Source organism: Oncorhynchus nerka, linkage group LG20, assembly GCF_034236695.1.
Source record: "Oncorhynchus nerka isolate Pitt River linkage group LG20, Oner_Uvic_2.0, whole genome shotgun sequence".
Classification (NCBI taxonomy): Eukaryota; Metazoa; Chordata; class Actinopteri; order Salmoniformes; family Salmonidae; genus Oncorhynchus; species Oncorhynchus nerka.
The window spans coordinates 8,809,505-8,822,550 of NC_088415.1; the positions used below are offsets into that span (position 1 = coordinate 8,809,505).

Here is a 13,046-nt window from a genome sequence, read left to right on the forward strand (position 1 = left end):
AGTTAGGCCATAGAGAATAACCAGGCTATTAGAGGTAGTTAGGCCATAGAGAATAACCAGTCTAGTAGAGGTAGTTAGGCCATAGAGAATAACCAGTCTAGTAGAGGTAGTTAGGCCATAGAGAATAACCAGTCTAGTAGAGGTAGTTAGGCCATAGAGAATAACCAGTCTATTAGAGGTAGTTAGGCCATAGAGAATAACCAGGCTATTAGAGGTAGTTAGGCCATAGAGAATAACCAGGCTATTAGAGGTAGTTAGGCCATAGAGAATAACCAGTCTAGTAGAGGTAGTTAGGCCATAGAGAATAACCAGTCTAGTAGAGGTAGTTAGGCCATAGAGAATAACCAGGCTATTAGAGGTAGTTAGGCCATAGAGAATAACCAGTCTAGTAGAGGTAGTTAGGCCATAGAGAATAACCAGGCTATTAGAGGTAGTTAGGCCATAGAGAATAACCAGTCTAGTAGAGGTAGTTAGGCCATAGAGAATAACCAGTCTAGTAGAGGTAGTTAGGCCATAGAGAATAACCAGTCTAGTAGAGGTAGTTAGGCCATAGAGAATAACCAGTCTAGTAGAGGTAGTTAGGCCATAGAGAATAACCAGTCTAGTAGAGGTAGTTAGGCCATAGAGAATAACCAGTCTAGTAGAGGTAGTTAGGCCATAGAGAATAACCAGTCTAGTAGAGGTAGTTAGGCCATAGAGAATAACCAGTCTAGTAGAGGTAGTTAGGCCATAGAGAATAACCAGTCTAGTAGAGGTAGTTAGGCCAGAGAATAACCAGTCTAGTAGAGGTAGTTAGGCCATAGAGAATAACCAGGCTAGTAGAGGTAGTTAGGCCATAGAGAATAACCAGTCTAGTAGAGGTAGTTAGGCCATAGAGAATAACCAGTCTAGTAGAGGTAGTTAGGCCATAGAGAATAACCAGTCTATTAGAGGTAGTTAGGCCATAGAGAATAACCAGTCTATTAGAGGTAGTTAGGCCGTAGAGAATAACCAGTCTAGTAGAGGTAGTTAGGCCATAGAGAATAACCAGTCTATTAGAGGTAGTTAGGCCATAGAGAATAACCAGTTTATTAGAGGTAGTTAGGCCATAGAGAATAACTAGTCTATTAGAGGTAGTTAGGCCATAGAGAATAACCAGTCTAGTAGAGGTAGTTAGGCCATAGAGAATAACCAGGCTATTAGAGGTAGTTAGGCCATAGAGAATAACCAGTCTAGTAGAGGTAGTTAGGCCATAGAGAATAACCAGTCTATTAGAGGTAGTTAGGCCGTAGAGAATAACCAGTCTATTAGAGGTAGTTAGGCCATAGAGAATAACCAGTCTATTAGAGGTAGTTAGGCCATAGAGAATAACCAGTTTATTAGAGGTAGTTAGGCCATAGAGAATAACTAGTCTATTAGAGGTAGTTAGGCCATAGAGACTAACCAGTATATTAGCAATAGTTTTAGCCATAGAGAAGAATATGTGTGGTATATATTGTCTATATACGACACCCCCTCAGTCCTTATTGCTTAATTGTTTGAGCCATATAGTAGGAAGATACCGTCTACAACTTTACAGTATATGCTAGGCCCATAACCCACCAATAACTTGTCTATTAGCCATGTTTTGTAACATATGAAGATTGTGTCCAATAAATATGGTGAACATCAGACCCATATTCTGTATAACAGAAGGTACTACAACCCCTCCAACCCTCCCGTTCACGAAAATGGTCACGTGGCCTTGGCTTGCTATACGAAGCAGACAGACAGAAACATTCAGTTACTGTTCGATTGAACGTTAGAATGGACAAAACGAGTGATCTAAGCGACTTTGAGCGGGGCATGATTGTCGGTGCCAGGTGCGCCGGTTCCAGGTGCGCCGGTCCCAGGTGCGCCGGTTCCAGGTGTGCCGGTTCCAGGTGTGCCGGTTCCAGGTGCGCCGGTCCCAGGTGCGCCGGTTCCAGGTGCGCCGGTTCCAGGTGCGCCGGTTCCAGGATCTCAAAAACGGCCATCCTCTTGGGCTTCTCACTCACGACAGTGTCTAGGGTTTACCGAGAATGTGGAGACAAACAAACAAACATCCAGTCAGCGGCAGTCCTGTGGGCGAAAACAGCTCGTTGTGGAGAGAGGTCAAAGGAGAATGGCAAGAATCGTGTAAGCTAACATGCGGGCCACAACAGACAAATAACTGTACAACACTGGTGTGTCGATAATGGCATCTCAGAACGCACAACGCTCCTATCAGCTAAAAACAAGAAGACGAGGCTTTAGTGGTCACGCGATCGCCAACACTAGACAATTGATGAGTGGAAAAACAATGCCTGGTCTGACAAATTACAGTTCCTGTTGCGTCACGCTGATGACAAAGTCAGGATTTGACATAAGCAGCAAAAGAGCAAAGCAAATGTATGCTTGATCCGAAAATGTGGTTGGAGGCTCCGTTTCGTGTGACGCAATTGCGGAGCCTACGGAGGAATGCAGGGGCCGAATTGAACTCGGTACCACATCGCCGTCCCAGATTTTGTAACAATCCGTATAGCTCCGCATTGACATGATTGGTTAACGGTAGGTGGGGGCAGGAGGTCCTCTATAAACACAAACTCACTTCCTTAACAACTTCCTTCACAACAACTCTACTCAACAGCTCTATGCTGCTCCGCAAAGCGCAAGACGTATGAATGTACTGAATTCTGCAGAGGCCATATCACCGTGAATGTTGCACAGCCAATGCAGACGTCTGATTGGCCATGTAGCACCTTCGAGTCCATGCCCCCATCCTGCCTGGTGTGGCTACGGTGCAGACTGGAGGCGGTGGTGTTATGGTGTGGGGAATGTTTTCCTAGCACACATTATGTCCATTGGTACTAATTGAGCAACGTTTCCACGCGACGAAGAACTCAGGTTGTTCTGGAGGCAAAGGGGGTCCGACCCGATGGTCTGTATCATAGGAAGATTGTGTCCATATTTAGGTGAACATCAGATACTATCTATACTGACTGTATATGACTCTATTTATCGCTATGGTGAACCTGCTATGACTATGAATGCCTCTTTATCGAGCCCATACTTATTCTAATCACCAGGACAGACCTTTAGACCTACGGGCCCTACTCCTAGTGTTAACCTATTCATCAGTTTTAATAGCCTATGCTATGTCCATTAATAATGCTGCCGTTAATAATGCTGCTGTGTTCATTAATAATGCTGCTTTGTCCATTAACAATGTGTCCATTAAAACTTCTTCGGGATCGGTGTCCCTTCCACAGAACGGTTGAGCTAATGTAGGGTGATGCGATTAACATGAGGTTGTAAGTAACAAGACAATTTCACAGGACATAGAGATATCTGATATTGGCAGAACGTTTAAATTCTTGTTAATCCAACTGCAATGTCCAATTTACAGTAGCTGTTACAGTGAAATAATACCATCCTATTGTTTGAGGAGAGTGTACAATTTTGAGCATGAAAAGTTATTCATAAATAAATTAGGCACATTTGGGTATTCTTGATACAACATTTTGAACAGAAATTGAATGGTTCATTGGATCAGTCTAAAACTTTGCACATACACTGATGCCACCTAGTGACCGAAATCGAAATTGCACCTGGGCTGGAATAATACATAATGGCATTTCTCTTGCATTTCAAAGATGAAGGAACAAAAAAAATACAAAAGAACACTTGGTTTTTTCTTTGTATTATCTTTTACCAGATCTAATGTGTTATATTCTCCTACATTCCATTCGCATTTCCATAAACTTCAAAGTGTTTCCTAGCAAATGGTATCAAGAATATGCATATCCTTGCTTCGGGGCCTGAGCTACAGGCAGTTAGATTTGGGTATGTCATTTTAGGTGATAATTGAGGGAAAAAAGGGCTAATCCTTAAGATGTTTTAATAATGCTGCTTTGTTCATTATTAATGCTGCTGTGTCTGTTAGTAATGCTGCCATTAATAATGTTGCTGTGTCTGTTAGTAATGCTGCCATTAATAATGCTGCTGTGTCTGTTAGTAATGCTGCCATTAATAATGTTGCTGTGTCTGTTAGTAATGCTGCCATTAATAATGCTGCTGTGTCTGTTAGTAATGCTGCCATTAATAATGCTGCTGTGTCCGTTAACAATGTTGCTGTGTCCATTAATAATGTTGCTGTGTCCATTAACAATGTTGCTGTGTCCATGAACAATGTTGCTGTGTCCATTAACAATGTTGCTGTGTCCATTAACAATGTTGCTGTGTCCATTAACAATGTTGCTGTGTCCATTAATAATGTTGCTGTGTCCATTAACAATGTTGCTGTGTCCATTAACAATGTTGCTGTGTCCATTAACAATGTTGCTGTGTCCATTAACAATGTTGCTGTGTCCATTAATAATGTTGCTGTGTCCATTAACAATGTTGCTGTGTCCATTAACAATGTTGCTGTGTCCATTAACAATGTTGCTGTGTCCATTAACAATGTTGCTGGGTCCATTAACAATGTTGCTGTGTCCATTAATAATGCTGCTGTGTCCCATTAACAATGCTGTTGCTGTAATGCTGCCATTAATAATTAACAATGTTGCTGTGTCCATTAACAATGTTGCTGTGTCCATTAACAATGTTGCTGTGTCCATTAACAATGTTGCTGTGTCCATTAACAATGTTGCTGTGTCCATTAACAATGCTCATTGGCTTTCTCTTTGTGGCTCTAAGTGAGACCAGTAAATAAGAACTTTACAGCATTACAGCCCTGCTAGTGGAGCAAGGGGAAGAGAGAGAAGAGAGGAACGAGGGGAGAGAGTGGGGAGAGAGAGAAGAGAGGAACGAGGGGAGAGAGTGGGGAGAGAGAGAAGAGAGGAACGAGGGGAGAGAGTGGGGAGAGAGAGAAGAGAGGAACGAGGGGAGAGAGTGGGGAGAGAGGAGCAAGGGGAGAGAGGAGCAAGGAGAAGAGAGGAACGAGGGGAGAGAGTGGGGAGAGAGGAGCAAGGGGAAAGAGGGAGTAGAGAGGGAAAGGGGAGAGAGGGAAAGGGGGAGAGGAGGAAGGCGGGGAGGGTGAAGAGAGAAGCGAGAGCATCAAGGGGAGAGAGGGGGAAGACAGGAGTGAGGGGAAAGAAATGGGAGAGAAGAGCAAGGGGAGAGAGGGAGTAGAGAGGGAAAGGGGAGAGAGGGAAAGGGGGAGAGGAGGAAGGCGAGGAGGGTGAAGAGAGGAGCGAGAGCATCAAGGGGAGAGAGGGGGAAGACAGGAGTGAGGGGAAAGAAATGGGAGAGAAAAGCAAGGAGGGAGAGAGAGGAGCAAGGGGAGAGGGGTGAGGTAGGGGAACGAGGCCCACTTCCCACTATAAAGGGCCATTGACATTGAATGGACATTTTTACATCTAATTTCTACCACAAATATGGCTGACGGTCTACGGTGCCCCAGACTAATCCTTCTCTGGTCCCCAATCCCCCAATGGGAAATCCTGTAGCATGGCTGTTCCCACAGTCTTCTGTTCCCCAAACTACCAATGGGAAATCCTGTAGCATGGCTGTTCCCACAGTCTTCTGTTCCCCAAACTACCAATGGGATAACTCGTAGGATGGCTGTTCTCACTCTGTTGTCTCCCATCCAGAGGTAAAGAGCGCTGCAGCCTAACTGACTGACTGGTGATGATGTGTTATCCATAGCTAATGGCAAGCTCTACCAGCCTGTCAGCATAATGTTGGTTTATACCAGGTCGTGTCTGATACGGTGCCTTTACAGCCAGCTGGCAGAGCCCACTGGTTAGCAGTCTCTGATGAACGTCTCAATAGTTGATTTGTTTCTGGGTGCGGAGATTACTGGTTAGTTACAATATGCTGTACGTGGTTATTGACCAATTATTTATTCAAGCTACTTTGTTTCTTTTTTTCTTTTTTTTGTGAACAATTGTTTTTATTGAGTCATAAAATGACAATCAGTGAGAAAAAAATAACATTTTACTGTGAGTTTCTTAAGTACTGAAGACTGGGATATGAGTCTTGACAAGGTCCTGGTGTCAGTAATAAAGTATGGTGGTGTATCAGGTGTCAAGTGATGGTTCCATATTTGTATTGCTGAGTCATACAACAGGCGGCCATCTTGTTTTGCTTCAGATACAGCCGGACGACACAAATGAGACAACCTCAATATCTGTCACTTCCTTCTATTATCTTAAGACAGAAAAGCAACATCTCTTGACAGAGACAAAGATAATTAGACCAAGATAACTCGTAGAGTGATTATGTCCGAATAGAAAACAGCAATACAGCAGCTGGCATCCATTTAGTCACCACAGTTGTAATCAGCAATGCATTTTTCTCTCTCCTTCAAACCAACAGTGTATTTTATTTCCAACTGTGTTGATGGGATATTACAGAGGTCATCAGAACTACTTGGTTTGCTACACAAGAGGTATTAAATTTAATTCTACAATATTACATCCACCAGCTATTCTCTCCCAGGCACTGTTCCAAAAATCCATATTACTAGCAAATGGGTAATAAAGCAGTGTACTGTATTGAGTATACATTCTAAGTGGCATGCTAGTGTGGATATTGGAACATAGCCTAGGGTCTGTGCTTTGAACATATAAAGGTTATAGGTCAGTTAGAGTTGTGGGCTGCTGGCCAAGACATACCTGAATTCAAATAGAATCTCTTTTGTTGGTTCCATTGTGCAAGTCAAGCTCAATCAACGGCAGCTAAAGTAAACATATCCTATTTGAACCAGGTCTGCAAGCCCAGTTGTGAGCTGTTGTCCAAGGCCTGGAGCAGTGTGGTGGTTCAAGGGGTTAGGTCAGAGGTTGTACTGTGAGTAATGTGGGTCATGAGGATCGATAGAGCCAATGTGTTCAGGCCCAAGAGCACCCATCACTAGCCTGGCCTGAATAAATCAATTAACTGGGATCGCTAGAGAGAATGTGTTCAGGCCTCGACAGCACCCACACAATCACGCATGTGACAGACCTAATGCATATTGGTTACACTTTAGAGAGAAGAAAATGGTTTTGTCCACACAGGAATAAATTACAACTTGGTGAAAATAGGGCTTCCATTTATATCTATCGATATGCTGCAGTCTCATCCCCTGTACTGTACTATATTATACTATACTGTACTATACTATACTGTACTATACTATATTAAACTGTACTGTATTATACTATACTATACTATATTATACTGTATTAAACTATACTGTACCATACTATATTATACTGTATTAAACTATAGTGTACTAAACTATATTATACTGTATTATACTATACTGTACTATACTATATTATACTGTATTAAACTATACTGTACCATACTATATTATACTGTACTGTATTATACTATAATGTACTATACTATATTATACTGTACTGTATTACACTATACTGTACTATACTATATTATACTGCATTAAACTATACTGTACTATACTATATTATACTGTATTAAACTATACTTTACTATACTATATTATACTGTATTAAACTATAATGTACTGTACTATATTATACTGTACTGTATTAAACTATATTATATTGTATTATACTATACTATATTATACTGTACTATACTATATTATACTGTACTGTATTATACTATATTATATTATACTGTATTATACTATACTGTACTATGCTATATTATACTGTACTGTATTATACTATATTATACTGTACTGTATTATACTATACTGTATTATACTATATTATACTGTACTGTATTATACTATACTGTACTATACTATATTATACTGTACTGTATTATACTATGCTGTACTATATTATACTGTATTATACTATACTGTACTATACTATATTATACTGTATTAAACTATACTGTATTATACTATACTGTACTATGCTATATTATACTGTACTGTATTATACTATATTATACTGTACTGTATTATACTGTACTATACTATATTATACTGTACTGTATTATACTATACTGTACTATACGTAAGGGATAATCAACATGGGGCTGTGAGTTCTCTGGAAAATAATGAACAACGTGGAAGGTGTGTTCCACAACACGCTCACAGACTGGAACTGACCTTCCACTGAGTTGCATTATTTCCCAGAGAACGCATAGATCTCCTCCGGGTTGATTATCCCTTTTATACCATGGCTATTTTGCGTCTAGAAATGTGTTCAGTTGCAGGTAGAAATGTGTTCAACATCCACTGAAGTAGCCTGTAGGTTTAGAAGATAGTTGCAGTACAGTTGCCTTGGTAACCAAACAAACAGACTTGCTAGTTTAGTTTACCAAACCATCAGGTCTAGCTTGCTATTATGAAATTGTATTCCAACAGTCATTTTTTCAATTCGACTTTTACTTTCAAAAGCAGCTCAAACATTGAACATGTAAGAATGAACTGAATGAATTCTGCCGTGTTGACATACCGTGTGTTATAGGGAAATAATGCATGCTCTAGAATGCCCTTCAAGCTAATCAGAAACTAGTAGTCAACAATGCCATGGTATAATGCATTATAATATACTATACTGTACTTTACTGCAATATACTGTATTATACTATACTGTATTACACTTTACTGTACTGTATTATAAACTGGGTGGTTCTAGCCCTGAATGCTGATTGGCAGACAGCCGGAGAATATCAGACCGTATACCATGGGTATGACAAAACATGTATTTTTACTGCTCTAATTACATTGGTAGCCAGTTGATAATAGCAATAAGGCGCCTCGGGGGTTTATAGTACATGGCCAATATACCACGTCTAAGGGATGTGTCGCGCCTAAGAACAGCCCTTAGCCGTGGTATATTGGCCATATAACACACCCCCTTGTGCCTTATTGCTTAATTACACTATTCAGTACTATGCTAAACTGTATTATACTATACTGTACTATACTATATTATACTGTATTATACTATACTGTATTATATACCATATTATACTGTCATACTATACTGTAGTGCAGTATACTCGACTATACTATACAGTATCATACTATAGTGTACTGTATTATACTATACTATAAAGTATCATACTTTACTGTATTATATTGTATATTGTATAATGTATTGCACTATACTGTGCTGTACTATACTGTATTATACTGTACATACTATACTATATTAAACTGTATTATACTATACTATAAAGTATCATACTGTACTGTATTATACGATACTCTGCTCTGCTGTATTATACTATACTGTGCTATACTGTACTATACTGTACTGTACTATAATGTATTATACTATACTGTACTCTACTCTACTATGTTGTATTATACTGTACTCTACTCTACTATGCTGTATTATACTCTACTCTACTCTACTATGCTGTATTATACTATACTGTACTCTACTCTACTATGCTGTATTATACTCTACTCTACTCTACTATGCTGTATTATACTATACTGTACTCTACTATGCAATTCAGAGGCACTTATGTACGGTACCTGGTATCCTCTAGCCAACAGAACACGTACCTCCAACCCTCAAGCTCAACGCACTAAAAGGGTTGCAGACAGAGAGAGTGATGAACATAGAACGTGTGTGTGTCCTTGTCTGTGTGGTGTCCGTGTCTGACGTTTGTAATTTTCACTTTTACATTTTAGACTTGATTTTCCCTTACCAAAAAAAAAACCTGAATCAAAATATATTTTATATTTGAGATTCTTCAAAGTAGCCACCCTTTGCCTTGACAGCTTTGAACACTCTTGGCATTCTCTCAACCAGCTTCACCTGGAATGCTTTTCCAACAGTCTTGAAGGAGTTCCCACATATGTTGAGCACTTCTTGCTTTTTCTTCACCTGCGGTCCAACTCATCCCAAACCATCTCAATTGGGTTGAGGTCGGGGGATTGTGGAGGCCAGGTCATCTGAAGCAGCACTCCAAAATATAAAATATATTTTGATTTGTTCAACACTTTCTTTTTGGTTACTACATGTTTCCATATGTGTTATTTCACAGTTTTGATGTCTTCTGTTATTCTACAATGTATAATTGTAGTTATTCTGCAGCTATTCCAACAGCCTTAACTCCTCTGGCTGTTCCAACAGCCTTAACTATTCTGGCTGTTCAAACAGCCTTAATGCTTCTGGCTGTTCCACCAGCCTTAACTCTTCTGGCTGTTCCAACAGCCTTAAGTTCTCTGGCTGTTCCAACAGCTTTAACTCTTCTGGCTGTTCCAACAGCCTTTATTCTTCTGGCTGTTCCAACAGCCTTAACTCTTCTGGCTGTTCCAACAGCCTTTACTATTCTGGCTGTTCCAACAACCTTAACTCTTCTGGCTGTTCCAACATCCCTAACTCTTCTGGCTGTTCCACCAGCCTTAACTCTTCTGGCTGTTCCACCAGCCTTACTCTTCTGGCTGTTCCAACATCCCTAACTCTTCTGGCTGTTCCAACAGCCTTTAGACTTCTGGCTGTTCCAACAGCCTGTACTCTTCTGGCTGTTCCAACATCCCTAACTCTTCTGGCTGTTCCAACATCCCTAACTCGTATGGCTGTTCCAACATCCTTAACATCTCTGGTTGTTCCAACAGCCTTTAGACTTCTGGCTGTTCCAACAGCCTGTACTCTTCTGGCTGTTCCAACATCCCTAACTCTTCTGGATGTTCCACCAGCCTTAACTCTTCTGGCTGTTCCACCAGCCTTACTCTTCTGGCTGCTCCAACATCCCTAACTCTTCTGGCTGTTCCAACAGCCTTTAGACTTCTGGCTGTTCCAACAGCCTGTACTCTTCTGGCTGTTCCAACATCCCTAACTCTTCTGGCTGTTCCAACATCCCTAACTCGTCTGGCTGTTCCAACATCCTTAACATCTCTGGTTGTTCCAACAGCCTTTAGACTTCTGGCTGTTCCAACAGCATGTACTCTTCTGGCTGTTCCAACATCCCTAACTCGTCTGGCTATTCCAACATCCTTAACATCTCTGGTTGTTCCAACAGCCTTTACTCTTCTGGCTGTTCCAACAGCCTTTACTCTTCTGGCTGTTCCAACTATTTCGTCAGTGCACTACTTTTAGACCAGGTGTTGGTTTCCCTATGGGCCTTGGGCAAAAGTAGTGAATTACATAGGTATTTGGGTACTATCGGGAATCCTAAGCCATTGACTCCATTCAGGCGGTGCGTGAGCAGTGAAATGCTGACTGCATGAGTGTGATTGTGAAAACAACACCAGGTGTTTAATGTGTCATTAGCTGAACTAAAAATAAATAAAAACTCCATCACTTCCTCTACACACACTTGGATACAGCTCATTTTCTAGCTAAACCCCATTTCATTTTACAGCCCCATTTTGTTTGGACTCTTAAGCAATTTATTTAGCTCTATATTCACAAGGTTGCACATAACATTTTTAACTTTGCTTTTCGAGACTTCATGTTTTGAATGCCAGAACATGAATAAAGTAATGATTATTAATATATATGTTCTTTCATTAGGATTTGAGAATCAGGGCTCACTGGCTGTGTACGGTGCTGCTGTGATGTGTTGCTTATCAGGATGCAGGCCATGCCTTGGGTTTATTTGGTGATTCAGTGCTTTTATATTGCGGCAAAAGGCACCGTATTAAAAACACAACAGCTAGCAAACAGGAAGCCGGTCATCCTATTAGGGATTTACTATGTACTGTCCCCTATTTCACTTTCTTTCTACCTTTTTCTCTCTCTCTCTCTCTCTCTCTCTCTCTCTCTCTCTCTCCCTGTCTCTTTTTTTCCATCTCTCTCTCTCTCTCTCTCTCTCTCTCTCTCTCTCTCTCTCTCTCTCTCTCTCTCCTGTCTCTTTTTTCCATCTCTCTCTCTCTCTCTCTCTCTCTCTCTCTCTCTCTCTCTCTCTCTCCCTGTCTCTTTTTTTCCATCTCTCTCTCTCTCTCTCTCTCTCTCTCTCTCTCTCTCTCTCTCTCTCTCTCTCTGTGTCTCTGTCCCTCTCTCTCTCTGTCCCTCTCTCCCTCTGTCTCTCTCTCTGTGTCCCTCTCTCTCTCTGTCCCTCTCTCTCTCTGTGTCCCTCTCTCTCTGTCCCTCTCTCTCTGTCCCTCTCTCTCTCTCTGTCCCTCTCTCTCTGTCCCTCTCTCTCTCTGTCCCTCTGTCCCTCCATATCTCTCCCTATGTCTTTCCATATCTCCCTCCCTCTCTCTATGTCTCTCTCGCCATCCCTCTTTCCCCTCCAGGAAGTTGCCACCATGCAGTTCTGTGCCCACAAGTTGGACAAGAAGGACTTCTTTGGGAAGTCAGACCCCTTTATGGTGTTCTATAGGAGTAATGAAGATGGGACGTGAGTTATTTACATGTTTGATTTGTTTTACTGTTTGTTTTCTGGATCTAATATCTTATCGAAGAGATACAGTACATGAGGGCTAAGCTATCAGATCAAAGGATGGAGAGATTAAGAGATAGTGAGAGAGAGAGGGAGAGGGAGAGAGATGGAGATAGGGAGAGAGAAAGAGAAAGAGAGAGAGAGATGGAGAGAGAGACAGAGAGATGAAGAGAGTGAGAGACAGTGTGATGGAGAGATGGAGAGAGAGAGCGAGAGAGACAGATAGAGAGATGGAGAGATGAAGAGAGCGAGAGACAGAGCTGTGGAGAGATGGAGAGATGAAGAGAATGAGAGACAGTGAGATGGAGACATGGAGAGAGAGAGACAGATAGAGAGATGAAGAGATGGAGAGATGAAGAGAATGAGAGACAGTGAGATGGAGACAGAGAGAGGATTTATAGGTAGCACTGCAGGACGTATATTTTCAGCTGTGCATCTGATAGTAAAGTACTGTTATGTGTTATTTTAAGGTCTTGCATGTAGCTAGAATCACAAATGTTCTTGTGGGAAGATATTAGGTATTAGGTAGTGAAAGTTGTTGCCAGAGCACTGTAATTAATTCCTCTGTGTCCATATGTGTCTCTGTCCAGGTGTACTATTTGCCATAAGACAGAGGTTGTGAAGAACACTTTGAACCCAGTTTGGCAGGCCATCTCCATCCCTGTCAGAGCACTCTGCAATGGAGACTTCGATAGGTACTGTTATACACACACTATAACACACACACACACTATAACACACACACACACACACACTATAACACACACACACTATAACACACACACACACAC

At 41.3% G+C, this 13,046-nt stretch overlaps 1 protein-coding gene across 1 annotated transcript in view; it reads left to right on the forward strand.

Annotated features, from left to right (window-relative positions):
• The window catches only part of LOC115101611 (copine-5-like), a 224,865-nt gene that overhangs the window by 153,359 nt on the left and 58,460 nt on the right, over positions 1 to 13,046 (forward strand). The window contains exons 8-9 of the mRNA XM_065005191.1: positions 12,110 to 12,213; positions 12,846 to 12,950. Of these exons, the coding sequence (XP_064861263.1) occupies positions 12,110 to 12,213; positions 12,846 to 12,950 (209 nt within the window). The remainder of the gene's footprint in view (positions 1 to 12,109; positions 12,214 to 12,845; positions 12,951 to 13,046) is intronic.